Source organism: Cimex lectularius, unplaced genomic scaffold, assembly GCF_000648675.2.
Source record: "Cimex lectularius strain Harlan isolate CLEC.00 unplaced genomic scaffold, Clec_2.1 scaffold51, whole genome shotgun sequence".
NCBI classification, from domain to species: Eukaryota; Metazoa; Arthropoda; class Insecta; order Hemiptera; family Cimicidae; genus Cimex; species Cimex lectularius.
In genome coordinates, this window is record NW_019392674.1 from 1,523,478 (window position 1) to 1,549,159 (window position 25,682).

Below are 25,682 nucleotides of genomic sequence, written 5' to 3' on the forward strand. Positions count from 1 at the left end.
CAATATATCATCAACGATTTTTTGTTAATACATAATTCAAGTCATTCATGATTACAGTGCTGTAATGCACATTAAATAAATTGGGATATTACTTTATTTGAACTGATTTGTAATACAGCTACTTCTTGCATCTGTATACCAGAGTATACAGTTATTTAATAATGAAATATACTTTCACATTTCATGGCAAGTTAGAAGAAGTAGGCAAGCAAGAAGCAACCCCTATTAGTTCTAAAGAAACAGCACTTCTCTCATAAGGCAGTGTATCGTTTCCTATTTTAACCGGAATCGTTTTATCTAGTTAGAAAGTATGTTGTAGGTGTCCTAAAATTGCGTATTGACATTTTTTGTATTTAAAGATAGACCATGTTCTGTACACCAAGCCTGGAGATTATTCAGATCAAAATTTAATTTATTTATTTGTTCATTAAGATTGGTGACATTTGAATCTATATACGCATTAATACCATCAGTATATAGCCCATATTTGCAGTATTTTAGTGTATTAGATATTTGATTAATGTATAGTACAAACAGTAATGGTGATAGTATTGACCCTTGTGGTATGCCTCTGTTGATGGATGTGCAATCGAATATTGAACATTTGACGCTTTTACTCTTTGTAGTCTATTATCCAGTTAAGACTTGATTCAATTTATAACTTGGGTTGAAAATTTCATTGTCTTCAATATACTTATCAGTACATTATGGTCTACACCAATAAAAGCAGGACTGAAATCTAGTAGAGCCTAAAATATTTACTTTTTATTAACTATATTTTTTCTTGGATCCTCAAGTATGTTAACAAGTGCTGCCTGTGTGCTATTTTTGCTACTACCCAGATTGATGTTTATTCGTTACCCTATTTTTATAATAAAATCATTAATTTTTTTAAATACAATTTTATCAAATATTTCCTTTAGAGTGTTTATTATGTATGTGTTATTAAGTAGTAGTAATTAATTATGTCCTGGAACAAATTCGCTTAAAGATATATAGAAACATAAATAGATGGAGAAAAAGAGAAATATATACAGTGTGATAGGTGGAAAGCGAGAGGAAGAGGGATAGAGAGAGAGATAAAGAAAGAAAGAAAAAAAGGTAGATTAATAGATAAAAAGGACAGGTGGATGTATAGGTAAAATGATAGAGGGAGGAAGAGAGAGAGAGAAAGTGAGTGAGTGAGAGTGCAAAAAGTTTGTTGTAAACATACCTTAGCTGTAAGAGGATATGTTGCATTATAAAACGGACGTTTTTTATTAATATGATAAACAATATTTTATCCACCCTGAAACGTTTGTATTACTAATCCAGCCATTTAACATTTTAAGTTCACTCTCTGTTTCCCTTAAGGGAATTTGTTCCCGGGACATAAAGTTTTCTTTCTTTACCTCACACACACACACGCGCACGCGCCCAACACATGAACAGAGAGAAGTTAGATGGATAAATAGATAGATAGATAGAAAGATAAATAGATAGATAGATAGATAGACACANAGAGAGAGAGAGAGAGAGAGAGGGGGAGGAGAGAGGAGAGAGAGAGAGAGATTAATGAACAGATTTTCAACGGCATGGACGAAATTTTAGTGCGATGAGCGAAGAGAATGCAAGCCGAACAGGCTTGATTGTTCAAAGGAAAGAGCCGCTGGATCCCCGACCTGTTTTAAAATGTTAAACATGTTCGTTACAAGCAATCAGTCAAATCGAGTGAAACTGCAATTGTCTAGTGCCAGAGTTAGGAAAAGCCATTGTTGCACCCCTCGCCAGGGACGTGCTTCAACCCGACAACGCCTTACCATTTGCTCACTCAAACCTTAAACGGCGTTAATCAGCCTGAAAACAGATTGTTGTCACTAGGGCTGATTGACGTATATTCACCTGGGTGCACTATGTTTAAACATTGTAAATTGCGCCCAGTGGTTGTACTGCAAACATGAATCCACATTTTGACAAAGTTTCTACTCTTCTCGTACAATAGGCCATGTAGAATACAATACACATTCGACAAATAAATGCAATTAATAAGCGTATATATGAATATATAAAACGATAAAATATATAGATAAAGATAATCAAAATGAATATTCCCAATTCTCTTTTAATACCAAACTATTCAATGCAATTATCAGTGTTGACTCTTCCGATTGAGTCATATAAGCGTGATTCTATATATATCTTATACCTTATAATAACTCGCTCATTCTTTCTAATATTATTTGACCCTGAGACATACAGGGTGCGGCGGACGCCCCTGGGGATGGCTAGAAGGCGATGTCATCTTTATTCAATGACCTGGCGGTCTTATCGCTCGCTTTTATTTCTTGGAGAAAGACAAGGATGTCAGGCAGACGGGTTGCAGAACAGAGTTGCCTACAAAAAGTCCGAGCCCTACCACAGAAACATGTTATTCTTTTTTGTGTTTAGTTATTTCGGTTTGAGGCACAAGAGCCAAATCTACTCTTTGATATGTCAAACATAGTCGACTGTGCCACACAGATCAATTTTGCAGGTAGATACTCAGAGACGATGAGCAGGAAATAGCGAGTGACTGGAGAAGAAAATCAGAGAAAAGCGGTGAGAATTGTTGAGTGTGCGTGCGAGAATGATAAAGAAAGAAAAAGATAGTGAATGATAAAGAATTGGAAAAGAAAAAGAAGGAAAGTGATATGAATTTACAAAAACAGATATGAAGCGAGGTACATATGTACAAGGATAGATGGATATATAGATAGACAGACAAGAGAAATAAATAAAAAGAGGGAGTGGGAGAGGGAGAAAGAAAGATGGGAGAGAGTATATGTATGTATGTGAGAGTATATGTAACTGGAAACATTATTGGTGGTTATTACGAAGGAACTGAGCGTTTTTCTTTTCTTTCAAATTAGCCCAGACAGAAAAACAGAGAAAAGAGCGAAAGAGAGTGAAGATAAAAAGACAGAAAGTGCAAAAGATCGAAAGACAGTGAAAGAAGGATGCAGAGGGAGGGAGAGAAATGGTGAGAGACAGAGTGAGAGAAAGATAGTGAAAGGAGAGAAAAGACTGAAAGCAAAGAGAAATAGATAGAAAAACAGTGAAAGAACGAAAGAGAGGAAGGGAGAGAAAGAAAGAGGGAGATTCATTGTTTTATTGTCGAAGTTAAACAACATAATACTGTAGCTTGATAATCTCCTAATCTGCTATGTTTCGCTGGTTTTGTCTGTGCGTTATTTATCCGTCATTTCGGTTTTATAAGTATACATCATATAATACAACCGGCCCCTGATGGAAATGGAACGATGTTGTTATTTATTATCTTAATAAAAAATTTCGTCAATTGTTACTTCAGAGCTGAGATGTTCCTCCCTCAAGAGTCAACATAGGTAACATATTTGGGAATTTCTTGAAAGAAGAGACCAACTTCGTTTTTAAACGATTGCCGAGGTAATAACTGGGCCAGAGGGTCAAGGGATGGCCGCAAAGGGGGATTATTGCGTGAAAGTTCAAATTTGCCAAAAAATTAAATTCAACATGTAAGCTATTAAAGCTGTCTACATCTTTCGAAACTTTCTTCTGGATTGCCTCACACACAAACCTCACTCCCTAATATCTTAAAATTGTAACTTTTAATACGGATGAAGGTTAACCAAATTTTTCAATTAATTAATATTCATGAAAGGTATTGGTTCAAGTAAAAAAGTCAGTGTCACGAGCGGGATTTGAACCCACGACCTTCGGCTAAATACGCCGCTACTCTACCACTTGAGCTATAGTGACTTCGATCCGCTCGGGCACTAACTTCAGAAGTTGATCGGATCGAAGTCACGATAGCTCAAGTGGTAGATTAGCTGCGTGTTTAGCCGAAGGTCGTGGGTTCGAATCCCGCTTATGACACTGACTTTTTTATCTGAACCAATACCTTTCATAAACATTAATTAATTCAAAAATGTTAATTGGTCAATCGGACCACGAACTGTAATGGACTGAACCAAATTTTTGATTTTTAAACTTTTGGTTTCTTTTTCTAGATAAATAATTACAATTCATATTCAAATAATAAAAATATACTATCCATCTATTTATGTGTATTCAAAATAACAAAACAATCGATAAAAAACGGTCATTATCACATTGAAATACATATGAAAATAGACCCTCAATTTGTTTTTGTGTGTTTATTTTTAAGAAATCATGAAGCAGTTTTTTACTTGACCGGTTGAATAAATAGCACCAATTTAAATTAGGTGGTGTCGAAAAAAAAATCGTTCTGCAGGGTTTAATTCATAGACGAATGGAATTTAACCTTGAAATTTGTCCTTAATATTAATAGAACATTCACTTTTTGTTGGTTTTATGATTTATAAAGTATTTCGTTCCGAATTATAAATATGCATGTTTTCAGTCTTGTGATAAGTATGGATTGTTTCCAGTTATGTGTATGTATTTAGTAAATTTTATTTGATCTTGAAAAAAAGAGAAAAGATCCATTGGTTTATATTAATTATAAGATTGCAATTTTGATTATGTGTTTTTATTTAAAGCACGAAGTGTAAAAATAAATAAATGACGTTTATATGTCGATGCTTATTTTGGACTTAGTTTTTTTATCTTGTATGTATGGGGGGTTGAGGAGACGACGGAGAAACTAGAATCTGTGGCACATTATCAAGAATGTCAAGTGCGGACGGAATGCCCCGTTAAAGTTGGCTTCCCCAGCCGATTTTTATACGAACAATTAGGCCCAAATTAAACAATTAGGAAAAGGGCGGAAGAAGGGGCGAGAAGGATTGAATTATGATCCCCGCCTGGCTGACTTTTAAAAACATCCCGGCGGATTTATTGGATGAGCGCCTGTTTACGGGGGTAACTGACCCTGAACACTCCAGAGCTTTGCGGGTCTGTATAACTTACCACCCTCGACCGTCTTCACACTATGAAAGAGACACCAATCAAAAAACAAAAAAAATCCTCAACCATTTGTACAAAAAAGACTATATAACAATTTTTTTAAAAATCATTTTATCATGTTAAAAATATTTTATGACAATTAAGCACAGGGCTTAAGTGTGAGTTTTATAAAACTCAAGTAGGTTTTAATGTTTCGTTTTCTTTTGCCATGATTTCTCTTTTTGTCTGAACAACAGAACCAAGCGAAAACAAAAGTAATACCTGCTGCAAAATAAATGTACAAAAATATGGAAATGTTTGTACGGTTTATTTCTGACGTTCGTTTCTTATCTGATTTTCCTTTTCAGTTCTGCACATCTGCTGACCCTTGTTAATGATTTCAATCCGAAGCCGGACCAAAAATAAAGCCCAACTGCAAGATAAGACGGCTAAAATTATGCCAACTTTCGAAATGGCCTACTGCAAATCGCGAATGTGTTCTGATTTCACCCTGCGGGTTTTATTTGCTGCCTTTTATCCTTATAAATTTAATGGGAACGGTGTTTACTGTTTTTTAAATTTTTTTTTTTTTTTATAAGACGCTTGATTAAATTTGTAAAGAAAAGGTTATGAAAATTTGAGAAATATAACTTTCTATCAACAATTCACTAGAGTCGTGGTCCGCTCGACCAATTATACATGACAATTAATTAACGTTTTTAGTTGAGATGAAAAAAAGTTAATGGCACGAGAGGGATTCGAACCCACGACCTTCGGCTAGATACGCCCCTGCTCTACCACCTGAGCTATCGTGACCTCGATCCACTCGGACATCAACTCCCCATCTCAACCCCAATATAAATTTCTATCAACTTTAAATAATTTATTATTTTTTATGTAAATTATGATTAATAGGACCACCTAACACATACATATTTCTATTTACAAATTTTTCTCTCTCACNTATATCCTCGGTCACCAGATTTACTCCACTTGACTATTTTCTATGGGGCCATTGAAAAAAACAGAGTCTACGCCAATCATAACCCAGCAACCTCGGTTGAAGAACAGATAAATTCTATCTCCTTTGACTCTATCGCTCTGAGTACCGGTGAAGAATGGTTAAAAAGATTTTCAAACCTTTTGCCAAAACTTTGTCATTTTTTGACCAATTTAACATCCGGCTGTAGCATTGTTTGCAGCGTACAGAATCCTTTCAAATGATCTGTCAAGATGTATAGGGGCATATTTGAAACTTTGACACTGAACTGGGCTTGAGATACCCTGTATAATTTTCCTACAAAAAATGGTAAAAATTTGAAACTAGACTAAATAATATCAAACACGCATTTTTTTAAATTTTTTGCAATTCTTGAACCAATGAATATCAGCTGGCCATCTAAACAGACCACCCTGTATACCCTGTATGTATATATCGCTATCTGTCATACAGTCTATCTGTATATGACTATCTATCCATGTATACCTAGCAATCTCTTTCTCTGTAACACTCACACTCTCTCTTTCCAGTTTATTCTGGATATTTTTTTCTATCCCGTTATATATTTATCTATCTTTGTGTCTGTCAGTCCATCTATCTATCTATCTTTCTGTCTATTCATATATCTCTCTCTCACTATCTCTCTCTCTTTCTCTCTCTCTCCCTCTATATATCTAGCTACCTCTATCTACCATACTATCTGTTTTCCTACTACTTATCTATCTATCAAGAAATCTCTCTCTCTCTCTCTCTCTAACACTATCAATGAATGAAAAAGTACTTTATTAGATAAACAAAAGAGAGAAAAAAGCATGGTTATCAACCGTATGCCGGAGTCGGGCTATAAATTTTTAATAAACAAACAACACCTTCTTCTCAAGGAATAAACAAAAGAGATAAAAAAACAACAACTATATAAGTAAACTAAAATAACAATATATCTATGTATATTTACAACTTAAAAACATACAAATAACTCTCTCTAACACTATCTGTCACTATATATCTTTCGATCTATCTATCCTATTTATTCAGTAATCTCTTTCTGTATCACTCAAGCACTCACACCCTCTCTGTCTACTTATTTCTCTCCCTCAGTATATGTATGCAAATCTGTGAGTAAATCTGTCTACTCATCTAACAATCTCTCTCTCTCTCTCTCTCTCTCTCTCTCTCTCTCTCTCTCTCTCTCTCTCTCCTTTCTATCTACTTATTTATCTGTCTATATAAGTCTCTATTTACTTACCTATATCTGTCGCTATGTCTTGTCAAAAATGATCGGTAACGACGAAATTTCAGGTCACCACCCGGCAGACCAGATAAGTGGTCTGACTAAATCAAATAAACACGACAAAGGACAAACAATAATAACGCATCTGCATTGAACTGATAAAGTAAGGTCACCGAAATATCAGATAATTTTCTAAATTGAAAAAAGAAATTTTTTCCAAAGGCCAAGCTTAACACTTCGAAGGTGAGTTCATAAATTGGTTGTTAACAATTTTCTTTGTTAAATATGGCAAAATAAACTTATTTTCTAATTTTTCGATTAAATCAAAATCGAATCAATCTGTAAAAAAAGTCTGATTTCACAATAGTTGACAAACAAAAAAAAACGGTATCTATAAGGCAACATAAATCATTGCCCAATTTCCAAAAATCTCTTACAAAACTGATTTATTTAGTTTTTTATCTAACAAACAAAATTTACAGCAGGATGTACTTTGATGAACCTAGGTCAAAAGAATATCAAATCTGAGTCAAAACAAGATAAAGGTTAACGAGACGTTTGGGCCAGCTAAAACTATTACGTACGTATTGTATTGAAAAACAAATAAAATAATGTATGTATTTGCATTTTAACCGACGATTTTCGATTTTTAACAATACGTATTTTCAAGTGTAAATATCTATTTTAGTCAATTATTCTTTTTATCTAAGGTCTTAGTTATGATTAAAAAGTTGGTGTTAGGAGCGGGATTCGAACCCATGACCTTCGCTCAATACGTCGCGATAGCTCAACTGGCTAGAGCAGCCTCTCATGACACTAACTTTTTCAACACAACGAAGACCTTAGATTAAAAAAAAAATAAGTGAAACATTTAATACGGTACGACCGCTAAACATGTATGGATCAATGTAAATATGTAATTAATATTTATGAAAGATATTGGTTGAGATAAAAAAAAGTGTGTCACGAGCGGGATTCGAACCCACGACCTTCGGCTAAATACGCCGCTACTGTACCACTTGAGCTATCGTGACAACGATCCGTTCAACTTCTGAAGTTAGTGTCAGATATATTTAGCCGAAGGTCGTGGGTTCGAATCCCGCTCGTGGCACTGACTTTTTTATCTCAACCAATACCTTTCATAAATATTAATTAATTGAAAAATGTTAATTGTTCCATCGGACCACGAACTGTAATGGATTTAGTAAATATGTAATTTGAATTAAACCATCTTGTTTCGTACTAATTAATTTGTGTTTCTTTTTACAGAATTGAGCGAATTATGGCTTGCGCTGATAATGTTGAAGGGACTTTGAATTGTGGAAAGTTCGTTTTAACAACTTCACCCTGATTTATACCGCAGGTTAACATGGATGAGAGCGGAGGATCTACGCCGTCCGTCCGATTTAACTTTCATTTCATAACTTTCAACGGAAATCCCGACGGAACTCGGGGGTTTTCCTATCGCAAAACTGGAACAGCCGAACGACGAGAATCCAAAGGGGCCTCGCCTATTGTACAATTGTTTCAATTTAAAATGAATTTTCTCTCTTTGTAACTGCTTCTCGACATATCTAGTACACATTCAGATAAATATGATCATTGATGTTCAAACTCCAAGACGATATGGGACGTGAAAGCGTCTGTATTATATATATTTTATTTATGGTTTGAAAAATAAATGTGTACTAATATTAACCCATTTTAAATTAACTAATTTAAAACTGAATTGATTGTCATTAAGATATTTTAAAAGCAGCCCTTAAGAAAATGACAACCATTTAAATTTGCAACTCAATTATTGAAGTGTTTAATTTTTCGAACAGTCTCTAACTTGTAATATAATTTCGGTATGCCAGAAGTTTCTCTTTTGAAACAGGATAAAAATACAATAAATTTCCAAGGTTTCCTACTAATTGAATATAGGTGAAGTCATGAAAATGATACAGCAGAAACTACGTGTTGTAGGTAGCCATTATTCTATCGTTCATTCCGCTTTATAATTCAAATAAATCCGTTCATTTAAGAAATTAATTACTAATAAAAAATCAAAAGTTCATAATAGGAAACTTTTTGATACAGGCAAAGATATATTAATCACAAAGCAAACCTTGAGATTTCAAGGTGACTAGAATGATATTAAGAATCTCAAGGTCTCGTTTTCAAACATATACGATTAAACACACAAAAAATCATATCTTTTTATAAGCAATAGTAGTTTCTTCTGTCAGTCTTATTCTTAGCCCCATAATTAGTAGGAGAAACGAACCTACCCAATATATCACCGATATTTGTTTTCGTTTCTGTTTTGTAACTTCGTGTTAACGACCATTGATAGTCATAATATTTGTGTAATATATTGTGACAAAAAGCCCTGACAATAGTGAAAAATCCCTCACTCCGTTATTTTATAACAGCAAAGAAATAAAGACAATATCGTTGTACGTATTTTAAAATTAATATCAATAATTGACGCGATTATCTAGTGTTTAATCCAGTAATAATTACCGAGTAGAGCAGGGTCATGTAATTATCGCGAGAAAAAACTTATAATTTGTCTAGTATTTGTAGTATATAGTACGTATAGTAATTGAAGTTCGTATCTGTACGGTAATCATTGAAGTAGTAGTTTTTCATGTATTAAAACGTATATAAATTTAATAAATTATACAGATTTCTACAGTATTCTCGTGAAATCTAGGCTTGATTTCGTATAAACAGTGTTATGTATAATCATGCTATGTCGGAATTAACCGTTAATAATGAAAAGAGCAATAGGTAGTGTAATCATTAAATTAACCATCGGATGCTGTTAATAAATTGCTTCTACTGTTCAAGTATGTAATGTTCATAAAGTAGTATAATTTTAATTATCATTATATAATATTATACATCCTATTAAGTAAAAAACAATGTTATAGCTTATAATAATCAGTAAGACTAAGACGAAGAGACAAATTTGTTTTAGAGTTAACTGGTGACTATTTTATACAACATCGTGTAATATTTTCGCATTTTACGTTTTCCTATATTAAGATTGTACAAATCTCAAAATAGCGTCGGATAAAGAAATGAGTAAAATTAAATTAATAGGATTATTCAGAAATCGTGAGATGCGGTCTGGTGAACACTCATACATATACTCACATCAAAAACAATTTTAACTTCACAAATGCCATACTAAGACAGCCAAAAACCAGAATTAACGACATACATAAAGCCACAATAAATTTCAAAAGAAACATTTTAAACATAGAAATCACCACGAGCATTAAAAATATTAAGACATTAACACAAAAATTACACCAATTAAAACTCAGTGTCGCCAACATAATACCTATAGACATTTTAAAAGAATTTTACACACATCAAAAAGATGCATACAATGTTCACTTTAACCAAATTAAAAACAAACATATCATAAAATTAAATAATTTAATCAACAAACAAACACCTGTTAACACAAACAAATGGTTCCTAAACCTAACCAAAACTCACCAGACCGCATCGCACGATTTCTGAATAATTATCGATTAACGGTCACTAATCACCACACATTAATAAGATTATTCGAAAATCGTGAGATGCGGTCTGGTGTGACGTAGATTTCAGAAAAACATTTTTTTCATCGTGCTACGTTTCGATCTTTATTGAGATCATCTTCAGGGCCTGGGATTTATAAACATTGTTTATATTTAACAAATACATATAGGATGTGGAAAAAAGTGAATTTATACAATGCAAAAACTATCCTTTTTATGATTATTCAGAAATCGTAAGATGCGGTCTGGTGAGATGTAGGTTTCAGAAAAACATTTTCTTTATCGTGCCAACGTTTCAATCTTTATGGGGATCATCTTCAGGTCCTGGGATTTACAAACATTATTTAAATTTAACAAAAACATGAAGGATGTGGAAAAGAGTGAATTTATACATTGCAAATAAATATTTGTTTATATTCAATCAAAGTATTTCTACTCACCCAAACTGTTTGTAACCTGTTTGTTTTCTGCATTTTTTTTATCATTTCTGAATAATCATCGACAAACGGTCACTAATCACCACATATTTTTTTATATTGAATCAAAGTTAATATGCAAAGTAGGTCTTCGGATATTACGACCGTGTAAATAAATGTCAATTGAATAATAGTAAATTAGCAAGCATTTTCATGGTTTTTAATTGAATATACGTGGGAGATAGTTATAATTTAGACCGTATAAAGGTCAGTGTATAAGATAGAAAAATTAGCGAGCTTTTTAATCGAATATGTCTATGTTTAAATGTTTAATCGATATGTAATAATATCGTGGATACGTAAAAATGTACAAACAATTATGTAGTGACCTGCTGGCTGCTCAGGACACATGGGACTAGAAGGCAACGAGAAAGCGGACACCCTTGCTAGAAAATGGGCTGATATACCGCTGATAGGACCCGAATCCTTCTGCGCCATAGGAACCCACACATATCAATGAGTACTTCAGACTTAAGTGTAAAAAGAAAATGAAAGAATCATGGAATTATCTCATTGGACACAAACAATCCAAGAACCTCGTAACAAATTTCGGAAAGAAGTTACAGAATTTATAAAAGGAAAAATCTACAAATCTTAACAGGACACTGCAATCTAAATGGACACTTAAAGAAGATTGGAATGGTTCAAGAAGGCACGTGCAGATTCTGCAAAGACCAACGCACCTATTAACAAACCGTGGTGCTACACTTCCCCGCAGGAGGAAGAGTTTTGAGATGGACAATGTGATTGCAGAAGAAATTCAACGTCTGAAACCGGGCCTACTAATCCTTGATGAAATACGACTCATCGATGTGTTATAGACATAGAACGGGGGATACAATAACTCTTAAAGGGCGCAATACATTACATCACGGCTAAGACTAGATGTATGTATGTCTTATTATTATCGTTGTACACGTCTGTCGGACGAAAATTGATCTAAATTACAGGTCCATCAACCCGCAGACTGTATAAAAATCTAACAAGTATCTGTTATTCAATGCTATCGGGTTGTCCGGAAAATAATGCAGGATTTTAAGTTTTCATTAAAAAAAATCTATATAAAATATTCTGTTTACGTTTACAGGATTACTCATTTGTATGAATGTCAACACTTATTAATCCTCTTCCAAATGATATTGTTTGTTTACCTCTGTAGCATTCCGCTACTTGGAAATAATTCAGTCATCCTTATAATGTCAAAGCGAGAATTTCGTACGATTTTCTTTTACGAGTTTAAACTCGGCCGAAGCGGAGCCCAAACGGCTAGAAACATTAACCAAGTCTGGGGCGAGGGTTGTGTTAATGAGTGCACTGTGCAAAGGTGGTTTAAAAAATTTCGGGAGGGAGATTTCAGCCTTGAAGATGAAGAAGGTCGTGGAAGGCCTTCCTCTCTTAATGATGATGTTCTGCGATCAGTGGTGGAAGAAAACCCCAAAACAACTGTTCGAGAACTTGCAGAGCAACTCAAAGTCAGTAAAACGACCGTCGCTGACCACCTCAAGGCGATTGGAAAAGTGAAAAAACTCGAAAATTGGGTTCCACACTCATTAAACGATCGCCAAAAAAATCAGCGCTTTGATGTTTGTGCATCACTTCTTTGTCGAAACAAAAATGACCCATTTCTGGCCAGAATTGTTACATGTGACGAAAAGTGGATTCTCTACGATAACACTAGACGTTCTGGACAGTGGCTCGACAAAGGAGAAGCTCCAATACATTTTCCAAAGCCCCCAACTCATCAAAAAAAGGTAATGGTTACGGTATGGTGGGCTTCATTTGGTTTAATACACTACAGCTTCTTAAATCCTGGCGAAACCATCAATGCTGAATCATACTGTAACCAAATTAATACCATGCATCAGAAATTGGCAGTAATGAAGCCCTCTTTGGTCAATCGGAAAGGGCCCATTTTGTTGCATGACAACGCTCGACCACATGTGTCACGTGTAACGTCACAAAAATTATTGGAGCTTGGCTATGAAACTTTGCCTCACCCACCCTACTCTCCGGACCTCTCGCCTACTGACTACCATTTTTTTAGACACCTGGACCACTACTTACAACACATAATATTCAAAAATCAAACGGAACTGGAAAATGCATTTATTGACTTTATCAATTCTAAAAATTCTGAATTCTACTCAGACGGAATTAATAAGTTACCAACACGTTGGGAGAAATGTATTGAGAGTATGGGAAATTATTTTGATTAAAGAACATTGCTTTAAAGTAACTAGTTTCTTTTTTTTTGTTTAATACCAAAATCCTGCATTATTTTCCGGACAACCCAATATTAATCTTAAAACATCGTGTGTTTGGGAGGCATACGCCGCTGCTCTAACCATTTGAACTATCGTGACTTCGATCCACACCGACACCAACTCGCCATCATAACCTACAACCTAGCGAATTAAAAAATTGGCAAAAAGTAGGATAATGCGATAGGTTGTAGTTGAGGTGGGGAGCTGGTGTCCGATGGATATGGAAGTCCTCAAGTGGTTAAAGCAGTAGCGTATTGAGCAGAAGGTCGTGGGTTCGAATCCGCTCGTGACACCAACTTTTTCATCTCAACCAACACCTTACATAAAAAGAATATTTAATAGAAATAAGAAACTTGATCAATTAAACCACCAAACATAAATGGATTAATATTTAATAAGTAAAGAAGTACCACTTCACAAACAGCTCCCAGTGACCACTTCATAAGTCGCCGAAAATCAAATCCTGATTACACGACATTTGAAAAATGGCAAAAAGTGGGAAAATTGGTTAGAGCAGCTGCGTATTGAGCGGAAGGTCGTGTGTTCGAGTCCCGCTCGTGGCACTAGCTTTTTCATCTCAACCAAGACTTTAGATAAAAAGATTAATAAGTTTAAAAGTAGCGTTCAAGTATATTGTTTAATTGAATGTGTCTTATAAAAATGCGTGTACGAATGAAAAATGAAATATGATTAGGCAAGTGTTTGTTTGATGAAATGCATAGTGCGATTTTCATGTATTACAGATTAAAGCAATGTAGTGTTGTTTTTACAAAAGTCATAGTTTATTAGAACTTTATTGAAACGTTTAAAAAGTCGCGTTAGTGTTTTTATTCCCGGCAGTAATGCATGGGGACAAGCTGTCGCCTTTATTTTTAGCGCGTTATTGTCTAAGTAATAATTGCAAGTAACGCAGAATCGAATTATCTAATTGCACTGACGCAAGACGTAATCATCAATCATGCCTGAACGACGACATGCGAGATCGGCTCGAACGTTTACAACTGATATTAACACGTTTCTCGTTGTCGTCTAAAATAAAAGATAAGCTTTTAAAATGGAACGGAGTGAATAAATTACGTTTGATGCCATAATGACGATTTGTCGGGACGTTCTTGGAAAGGAAGAGGGGGTTTTAAGCGTCTGGCCTGGGTCTGGATTTGGCCAAGATTTATCCCAAATGACTCATTGTTGGTTATAAAAGAGGTCTGGGTTTATTAAGGAGGCGGAAAACAGAGAGGGAGAAAGAAAATGAGAAAGAAGAGGGAGATGTTCTATAAAGTCGCATCCAACACCGCCGGCTATTTATAACCGCTGGTCTCTCGGGTGTCCGGGGACACCTGACCACGTGGTGTCCCACCTCATCCACGTGGTTTCGCGACTGCCAAATTCCTTTCTCAACACATTTTTTTTTATCAACTTGTTTCTTAAACAAATTAATCCTTTCACTCCTCCTAGCTGTAACCCTATCTGATATAAAAGCAAATATTGATTAAAATTCCCATTAGAAAAACATTCTCTTGAAGCTTGATCTTTATAAGTAAACAGCTTCAACCAGAAGTCCATTACATTGGAAAAATATAAGTAAAACATGAGAAAAGGGATGTTAAATAGTATTTCCTAAAAATCGAGTATAGGCGGACCAAGATGTTCAGGGGATGTTCAAAGCACGAAACAGATTTTCGATAAATTCGGACCAATACACAAAGCCTTATGTTCAAGTTTATTTTATGCTTAATTTAATTATTAATAGGATAGTGAAACTTTATGACGTCTCAATAAAACTTGTATGCGTCTCAGCGGTATGACCGTTAATCGGTCATTTAGTAATATTCTGTGTTTCATTTAAATATATGCATCACATAGAGTACACATATGTTTTTAAGAATTATTACACCGAAATAAAAAGTATTGTGGGCGAGAGACAACATGCGGACCGGCGCACTAGAGAAAACGAAGACTACCATTTAATAAAGTTGATGGTTTTTAATTATTAATATTGTAAGTTGATATTTACTTGAAATGTATTTCTATATTAATTATTCGGAGATCGTGAGATGCAGTCTGGTGTGACGTAGGTTTTAGAAAAACATTTCTTTATCGTGGCAACGTTTCGATCTTTATTGACATCATCTTCAGGCCATGGGATTTATAAACATTGTTTATATTTTACAGAAAAAAGCATTGTATAAATTCATTTTTTTAATCTAAAATTTTCTAGCATTGTTCAAATTCATTTTTTTTATCTAAAATTTTCTAGCATTGAATAAATTCATTTTTTTTTCACACCCTACATATATTTGTAAAGTTTAAACAATGTTTATAAATCCCAGACTCAGAAGATGATCTCAATAAAGATCGAAATGTTGGCACGATAATGAAAATGTTTTTCTAAAACCTACATCACACCATACCGCATCTCACCATCTCCGAATAAACATTAAGCTATAGTATGATCATCTTTCAATATTTACAATATTATATATTTATGTGGATAACTTAATCATCGTTATCTTTTCTTCATTTATTTTACTGCAAACCCATTTCAAGCAAGGCAGTAATACTTCCTCAGTACATTTAAAAATCCTCTATTCTGTTGTAGTTAATAACTGTTAATAATATAATCCCAGTAGTTTTTTTTTTAAATACAAGGCTTACATTATTATTTTAAGCTTAAATATGAATATTTTCCAAAAAAATCAAACCAACTTTATTTTCATTTTGGCTGGATCTAAGTTGGAGTTAGTCAAAAATAGTGATTGATAAGTCACCAATTATTTTTTTTAAAAATTGTATTGATAAGTCACCAATTATTTTTGTAAAAAATTGTTTTATAAGACTGTTTATTTTTTTACCTCTATTTCGTTGTTAACAACATTTCTGTTCTTATATGGGAGTATAAAATAATGATTAGTGATTATCAACTTTAAAAAAAAAGAGAGAGAGAGAAGCTTATAGAAATTTTGAAGGCTAAAAAGCCAGCGATAGAGTACAATCGTACAATCGGCGTCTTTTGCCATTCCTAACTATTTTCTAACATTATGGACTAATTATGGAATATTTTTTCTATGAATTTTTTACATTCAGGGCTGTTTACTATGAGATGTAAAATTAGTTGATAGGCTTTAAATGGAGTAGAATGACGCAAAAATTGATTTATAACTCACTCCGTCGAGTAGGTGTTTTTCGGAAAAACGGACATACTGCACACACCAAAAAGTCCCTTATCCATGTACTTTTGATAAAAATTGAGGTCGTTTTTAAAAGCTACGTTAAATTTTATAAAGAATGAGCCATTTACTGAACACTTTTGCCGTTTCGCTTAGGTAAAACATTGGAGGATCTTGGAAAAATTTGAAAATTTCACTGCGCTGTGGCAAAACGTGGCAGATATTGGCTAATTTCAGAAAAATCGCGTATTGCTTTTTCCATTAAACATTATATTTTTCTTGAAAGCTAATCGTTTTCCTACAGAGCTAATCAAATCATTTATAATTAACACCGTCTTTTATGAGAACTGGGTTCGAATAAAGCAGACGAATCTATGAATCCCCCGTTTTTGAAGGGGACAGAATTATTTAATCTTGAAAATATATATATAAGGTACATTTTATTGAAACAAATGTGCCAACACAACAGGGTGGCCGTAAGCAGTCCTTACATGTCAAATTGGCATAAAAGATTCTCTTTGTTCCCAGTCTGATGCCCAATTTTATTTGGGATATTTCACTTCAACCTACAACTTCTCCAGCAGACGGTTTTAACCCATGCGTGCATATTTTGATACATTTGTTTTTTTGTAGTAAACTTTTTCTTTTGTTGTAAATAAAAGTATTTATCTCTCGATCTACTTATCCAGCAATTATTTAACTTTATTCCAAAAACTCCCCTTTATCTCATAAAATGTTAATCCTACTGTAAATTTAATTACACAAGTAAAAAGAGCATTGAAAACCCTATGAGATTCATTTGTTCTTTTTTTTATTGTGATCTGAGCAGTAAAATACATTCAAGAAACGATGTCAGACTTGCAGTATTCAAGAAGGTGGGAATTTTGCATCTTTTATTTAACTTTTAGAATCTTTTTGTTCACTTGCGTTCAACTTTAAACATCGAGTCTTGTTTTTTAATTTAAAATTTTCATCTTTCTTTATTTTTAATAGAAGTTTTAAAATTCTTATCATTAATGTTTTTAAGCGTTTGTAAAGGAAAAATCATATTTATGGCAAATGAACGTTACAATTGGCCATACTGAGAAATTAAATACACGTATTTACTTATTTATTTATTAAATTAACGATAAATAGCTAATAATCAAGTATAAGTGAACATACTACATTTGTTACACAACTATTTGAATTTTCTTAAAGGAGTGCAAATCAGATGAAGGTCTTTATCATTAGCTCTGGAACGTATTCTAGTTAGTGGAGTATTAATCAAATAATTCGTTTTACAATTTGGTATTTTGAAAGATTGGCAAATTTTTTAATATAAGTATAGATGTGTGGACCTAAAAGACCCGTCTACTCAACGTTACTTGTGATCGATTTCGGGGGCATCCGCCTCCCCTCATCACATACAATTGTGCATATACTAGAAATCCAAGACTGATAAGGGGAGGCGGATGCCCCCGAAATTCTCAAAATAAAGTTGTGGGTCTTTTAGTTGCCACATGCATTTTTATATTTTATATAAAATACCACCCCGAAAAAGAAGATGAATTATTAGATTGTTTCAATTAATTAAGGTTTTTAGTTGAGATAAAAAAGTCAATGGCACGAGCGGGATTCGAACCCACGATCTTCGGCTACATACGCCGCTCCTCTACCACTTGAGCTAGAATCCCGCTCGTGACACTGACTTTTTTTATCTCAACTAAAAGCCTTATTTAATTGAAATATATTAATTGGTTAAGCGGACCACGAAAACTAGTGAATGTAATAAGTAAAAATGAAGTATTCCTTCACTAAAGATCTTCATGGCCATTTCATTTGTCGCCGAGAATCAAATAGATTACACGACATTTGACAAATGGCAAAAAGGAGGGAAAATTCAAAAGGTGGGGTTGAGATGGGAAGTTAGAGTCCTAGTGGATCGAGGTCACGATAGCTCAAGTGGTAGAGCAGCGGCGTATCTAGCCGAAGATCGTGGGTTCGAATCCCGCTCGTGACACTGACTTTTTTATTTCAACTAAAAACCTAAATTAATTGAATTATATTAATTGGTCAAGCGGACCACGAAAACTAGTGAATTTATTAGATTAAGTATGGTTAATATTATTCTCCTCTCAACTATATCGAAGGAAACCTCTTCTAGTAATTCAGGACAACAAATCAAATTATGTAATAATTTTGCAATAAAAACAAAAGCAACCCTCCACTCATTTAATGTATATAATCATAGGAAACTGGGTCGATTTTGTGACCTAGTTTATAGGCACGATGTTTAACAAACAGTTTCGAACATTTTCAATTCTGTGAATATATTTTTGATAATATTGTGACAAAATAACTGAGTTGAATTCGAAGATAGGTCTTATTAATATAAAGTACAACTAATTAATCTTTATGTAAGATTTTGGCTGAAATGAAAAAGTTAGTGTCACGAACTGGATTCGAACCCACGACCTTCGGCTCAATACGCCGCTGCTTTGATCACTTGAGCTAGCGTGACTTCGATCCACTCGGAAACCAACTCCCCATCTCAACCCCACCTTTTTGATTTTTCCCTCCTTTTTGCCATTTTTCAATGTCACGTATTTAGACGATATCGAGTGGATCGAGGTTACGATAGCTCAAGTGTAGAGCAGAGGCGTATTTAGCCGAACATCGTGGGTTCGAATCCCGCTTGTGACACTGACTTTTTCATATAAAAATAAAATATCAAAGGTTGCCAACTACATATATACATATATATACACATGTGTGTGTGTCATGCCTTCTACAATTAAAAATAGCGCCTTATAGTTTATTTGATAACTTCAGGGAGGAAAATGTTTTCCTCTAAATTAAAGAGGTAACCTTAAAAATATTTATGATGCAATCAATTCTCATTTTGTCATGAGGATTGTAAATTTATTAGAAAAAGATACACAGTTCGTATTTTAAATTTATTGCCTCACTTTTATTTAGAGGTGTTTCTCACTACGATAATACTGCAGAAAACAAAACAAAACAAGTGTTTTTGATTCTGGTTCGACTTGAGTAGTATAAACAGAATTGTTCTCTTTCAGTATAAGTAAATGTAAATAAAATAGTAAGATGTTATCATATCTGATTGTAGATTTTTATCTTTTACGATTTTTTACCCTGTAAATTTAAGAGGAAATATAAATTTATCTGAATTTTATTTAGTCCGAGTTGTTTTCAACTTGGCCCGTGTTTTTTAATATAGTAAAATATTCATTAATTAAAAATAATCACTTTTTTCACGGTCTGCAACTATGTCGAGCTCGTTGATGAAACATGCTTAAACCTTGTCGCGGAATGGCCGAAAAAATGCTAAAAAACCCGCGAAATTGTGCTAGGCGGCCGTGATAAATTAATAGGAACGAATAACGTCGAAACCACGTGCGGAATCAAGTAGTAAATAATAAAGATCTATTTTCAGGAAAGATTCCAATTTTGCGGCTTGGAGGTTCATCCAGCGGGGGCAGCTGCTACGTATAATCGCTTCAATAATTTATTAAAAGGAGTTATAAATAAATAGGGCGATTTTTTTTTGCCTAATAAACTCTCCCTTGTTTTCCCGCCGAATGTTCGCCGGTTGTTTATAGAAATTTTTCAAATATTCCTGACAAACTATTTAAATAAAAACATCCTTTAAACCATTTCCATATATCATTTTAGAGCATTGTTTAAACTTAAGAGCCACTTTTTATTTTAAACATTTCTTTTAGTGAACGTGTCCAACCTATTTTTGATTATTCTGCTCCTTAGAATGTTTTTCAAGTTCGGTGTTTTGTATTTGTCCTAGGAATAGGCTCACCCATGTCAGCTTTTTGACCATTACTGACATACTCAGGCCTAACTTCTAGAGTAATTTATTAAACACATCACTACATGTTTAGCTTGTAAAATGATTATTCTGCTTGTCAAGAAACTTTTTCGGTCAAAATTCGAAAGGTTTTAACTAAAACCTTTGAAAAACGTAGCTTTAAAAAAATCTTTTAGAAATTTAGCCCTTCAACAGGCACAGGTGTGACATTTCATTTTTAATAAATAAATTATTAAATTAATATAAGAAGTAGATAATTTTTCAAGATAATGTCACTAGACTGAATCGTGAAAATAAATTATGTTTGTTCTCATCAATCAACACACCCCTTTTTACTTAGGTAATTACTTATTCCTATGAACCAAGAAGTCGGCTTCATTTCGGTACAGAATTTGTCCAAAAGTATTTCTTTTTCCGATTCTTTTAACCCTTCCTTGCGTAATGTTCTATAATCTTTTTTAAATAAATACCGTACGTAAAATAAATGCTATTTTTATTTTACTCCACAAAATTTAACGCAAAGAATTATTTAGCTTATTATTAATTTAAATAATAGCTTATTAACAATTACGAATTAGTTTTATGTGACAATTATTACACCATAGTTGAAATAACAGTGAATTTGCTTCTAAAAAATTTGCTGAAATTGTGTTTATTGGATATTTTTATTTACTTAATTAAATGTAAAACCGAAAAATAGCCGCATTAATATCTGATAATTACCTTATATTAAATTCACTAATTTCGTGATCCGCTTGACCAATTAATTGTAATTACCTTATATGTTAAAATTTGAATTTACGTTTGAAAAATTTGCATGTTTTTAAAAATTACAGGCTTTATCATTTTGTGGATTTATGCGTTATTTACCAGTAGATTTGGTAGAATACTGTGGATTTGCGTTTGTAAAATTTAACTATTTATGGTGTCCGTTTGAAATTTGAGACAAAAAATATATTTATCCAGGTGTACTTGACAGTATATGTTAAAGTTGGAATTTGCTTTTATAAAATTGCCTACTTTATTGAGTTTTAGAAAAACGGTTTAAATTGAAAACCATAAAAATCCTTTATCTCGTACTTCGCAGGTATACTAGAGTTTATTATTAAAGTTTTATTCTGCATTTTCAAAACGGCTTACGTTTTATTGGATTTACTAAGTAAGCTATGAGGCTATTGTTATTGTGTTCTTTAAATTTAAAAAAAAGAAAGGATTACCCTGGTAAAGTATTTGAAAGGGTAAAAGTGTAATATAGCGCGATTGTAAAACTGGCTTCCTTTGTTTAAATCGCAAGGTTTGGCGGTTTATGTGTACTGTTTTCCACATTCAATTTTAAACTTTAAAACTGATCTGGTACGTAAATCTTACATGGTAGTTCATTTGTCGAAATTCCAAAAAAATTGGCAAGCTTGTTGAATTTGCGAGGTTTGACTTTTGAGTGCTAAAAACATGTGATATTTAAACAGTTTATTGGAGCGTAACAGTACAAATGTCAAATTGGAAAATTTGCTTACTTTGATACTTGTACTGAGTTGAAACATTTTTTAAACTGTGTTCTGCTTTAAACGAAAAATTTAAAAAACACATCTAGTTACAATTTACCTTTTCTTAATTTGTGTGATTTAAGAAAAAATTGTGGAATCGAATCTTTAAATTTAAATCAACACGGAAATGCATTTATACGAATATTTACCGGTAGAATATGCACGACTGTAAAATTGCATTAGGGTAAATTTGCCTACTTTGTTAAATTAAAAATTTATGGATTTAAATTTGCATATTTTCGTTACGCTTAATGGGTTTGTCTCGTTAATCTTTTCGCTTTAAATTTGAAACTTTGAGTGTATGAATCAGGGTGTTTATTTTCAATTGAAGATAAAACGGCATCATTCGATAATAAATATTATTTCCAAATTTGAATTTTTGCTCAATTTCCGTACTTCGTTAACTATTTTTGGGCTATTGATAGTTTTGATTGCTTTAAGTTAAAATTAAGACTATTAAGATTAAGTTTAAAAAAAAAATAAGACTGTATACAAATTTTCATGGTATATTTAGAATTATTTTTAATTTGGAACTTGCTTGATATCTTGGTTTTACAGTGTTTAGCGGATATTGGAACGGTTTTATAGCTTAAATTTAAGAAAAAATCTGATATATTTGGCATTTATCGTGACCTATTTAGGTTACTAGGTTAACAAAAATAGTTAACGAAGTACGGAAATTGAGCAAAAATTCAAATTTGGAAATAATACTAAAATTCTTGTTGGAATCACGAAAATTTGCTTAATGTTTCATTTTTATAGGGTTTAGCGGAAATTGTAACGGTTTTCGGTTTTGAATTTAGGAAAAAATCCGATATATTTGGCATTTATCGTGACATAGTAGAATCTTAAAATCCTTATTGGAATCACGAATATTTGCTTAATTAGCCAAATTTACCGAGTTTGGTGAATATTGTTATTTTTCGGCGTTGAATTACGAAAAATATCAGATTTCTATGGCATTTACCAAGTCATACTTGGTAGAATCCTAAAAATTCTTATTGGATTCGGGAATATTCGATTAATCAGTCAAATCTACAGAGTTTGGTGAATATTGTTAATTTTCAGCGTTGAATTTAGGAAAAATCAGATTTATGTGGCATTTACCCTGTTATACTTGTAAGAATCTTAAAAATTCTTATTGGAATCGCGAATATTGGCTTAATTAGTCAAATTTACAGAGTTTGGTAAATATCGTTACTTTCCGGCGTTGAATTTTGGAAAATATCAGATTTCTATAGCATTTACCAAGTCATACTTGGTAGAATCCTAAAAATTCTTATTGGATTCGGGAATATTCGATTAATCAGTCAAATCTACAGAGTTTGGTGAATATTGTTAATTTTCAGCGTTGAATTTAGGAAAAATCAGATTTATGTGGCATTTACCCTGTTATACTTGTAAGAATCTTAAAAATTCTTATTGGAATCGCGAATATTGGCTTAATTAGTCAAATTTACAGAGTTTGGTAAATATCGTTACTTTCCGGCGTTGAATTTTGGAAAATATCAGATTTCTATAGCATTTACCAAGTCATACTTGGTAGAATCCTAAAAATTCTTATTGGATTCGGGAATATTCGATTAATCAGTCAAATCTACAGAGTTTGTTAATATTGTTAGCTTTCTGCGTTGAATTTAGGAAAAATCGGATTTATCTGGCATTTGCCATTCCATACATAATAACACATAAAATCATTATTGGAATCACAAATATTTGCTTAATTTGTCCAATTCACATGGTTTGACGGATAACAGTACTGTTTACTGCTTTTACCTTACGATAAAAATCCGATATATTCGGCATCAGACTTGATAGGATCTTAAAATTCTTATTGGAATCATATTTGCTTAATCTGTCAAATTTACAGAATTTGGCAGATATATGTTAGTTTCCTGAGTCGAATCCCGGAAAAAATGAGATTTATCTGGCGTTTACCGTGTCATACTTTGTATACCTAAAATTCTCATTGGAATCAAGAGTATTTTCTTGATTGATCAAATTTACAGGATTTGGCTGGAAACGGTACTGTTCTGCCTTCGAAAAACAAATTATTTGCCAACTACCTAAGCACTTGGTAGATGTGCGCTATAAATGTTCCTTACTGAAATAATGTTTATTAAATCCCCCCCCCCCAAAAAAAAGGCATTTTCTAGTACTTACCAATTATGTATTGCTATAATTTACAATAATAATATAATATATAATAATTGTAAAATTGAATTCGCGCCAAATTATAAAAAGATGATTATCTGTATGCTCGTCAGTATACGTAATGTGAATTTCAATTAGGAAAATATGTTCATATTTTGATTTGTTTACAATGTTTGGAGGTTCTTGTTATTATTGGTCCTTTATATGAAAGTGGTTAGTTTAAAATTAGCCACGAGTTTTTAAATTAAATGTAAATGCGAATTGTTATGTACAGATGTTTATAGGGGTGTTTTATTTTAATATTAATTATAATGGATATGATTAATTATTTATAAGTGAAGTTAAGTATACAGTTTGGATAAATTTGTCAAAGAGTAAAGGAAAAACAAAATGGTTTTGTTTTTCCGTTGTCAAAGAGTTAAATTAAATTAAGATTGACTGTTAAGTGTGTGTTTAAATTTAAATATGTAGATTTTCTTGGCACCAATTAAGGTAACGATTGTCAGACCGCACAGATTTAATGGACAATTTGAAAACCTAAAAATATAGACAAACAAGAAAATAAAACTCACCGGCGGCTCTGTTTGATTTCCTCACGGTTTCCTCCGCTCCGAGAGGAGGCGCTTGCCTCCTCGCGATCGCCGAGCTGAGGCAGAAAACGGCTACTAGTCCCAACACGCGCATTTCGAGAACTTTCATGAAAAAAAACCAAAACGGGAAAAAATCGGCCACAGTTTGTCAGGAAGTCAAGGCTCGCGTTAAATTTGATCTTCTGTCGAGAGCTAGCCGTGAGCCGTAAACTCGACCGAGTACGATCATAGACTGGGTCCTTTGAAACGCTGTACGCACGACTGACAACTACATCCCCACCAGGGTACCCCTCCCCATACCTTCTTCCGTATACAAAACCGTCACCGTGATAATTGCCGATTACTAAAATGAAGTTTAATTAGTGTTAGTACTGATTAGAAGTAATTCTGCTAAAGGTTAGCTACTATTAGCCGTCTGCGGCGCAGAAACTCGTTGGATAATCAATCCGTACAATGAACTATAAGTATTTCTTTTATTGTTTAACAGGACTTCCATAATGCTTGACAGGTACAATACATTTATTCTGACTTCAAAGGAATTTTATCTACTATAAATCTTCAATAATGTTAACACCTTCTAAAACGATACATTTTACTCCATATTTAATTTCTCCTTCGTTAAATTCTACAACACTTTAACAAGTAGAACTGTACAAATGATACGATTATTTTACTAACAGCCTGATCATCCCTGATTATAATAATATATCAAATCGTCCGAAAGAAAAAGTGTGCTTATCGATTATATATAAATTTCTTTGTTGGTTCTCCTTTTTCTCTTCTCCTATTTATTTTTCTCTTACCAACCTACTCTCTTTTTAGTTTAATCTTTCTCTCTTTAGCGATGACTCTTTCTTTTGTCACCATCACTCTCTCACTCTCTCTCTCTCTCTCTCTCTCTCTCTCTCTCTCTCTCTCTCTCTCTCTCTCTCTTCCTCACCCCCACTCTCTCCCTCCATCACTGTCTTCACTTCTTTTTCTCTGTCCATCCCCTTCTCCCAAACTCTTTCTTTCTCTTTCTC

General features: G+C 33.3%; 1 protein-coding gene and 1 long non-coding RNA gene across 8 annotated transcripts in view; one reads left to right on the forward strand and one right to left on the reverse strand.

The window, feature by feature from the left end:
* LOC106662190 overlaps positions 1-8,786 on the forward strand; it is a 31,327-nt gene extending 22,541 nt beyond the window's left edge. For 2 of the 7 annotated variants that reach the window (XR_001339855.2, XR_001339852.2), the window contains exons 6-8: positions 7,166-7,340; positions 7,580-7,677; positions 8,367-8,786. This is a non-coding gene — a long non-coding RNA (uncharacterized LOC106662190). The remainder of the gene's footprint in view (positions 1-7,165; positions 7,341-7,579; positions 7,678-8,366) is intronic. The other 5 variants (XR_002909945.1, XR_001339854.2, XR_001339849.2 and 2 more) reach the window with 4 other exon arrangements.
* LOC106662189 (dorsal-ventral patterning protein Sog) overlaps positions 1-24,912 on the reverse strand; it is a 74,747-nt gene extending 49,835 nt beyond the window's left edge. The window contains exon 1 of the mRNA XM_014386062.2: positions 24,643-24,912. Within this exon, the coding sequence (XP_014241548.1) occupies positions 24,643-24,769 (127 nt within the window). The 5' untranslated portion in view covers positions 24,770-24,912. The remainder of the gene's footprint in view (positions 1-24,642) is intronic.
* Between the last annotated feature and the right edge of the window lie 770 nt (positions 24,913-25,682).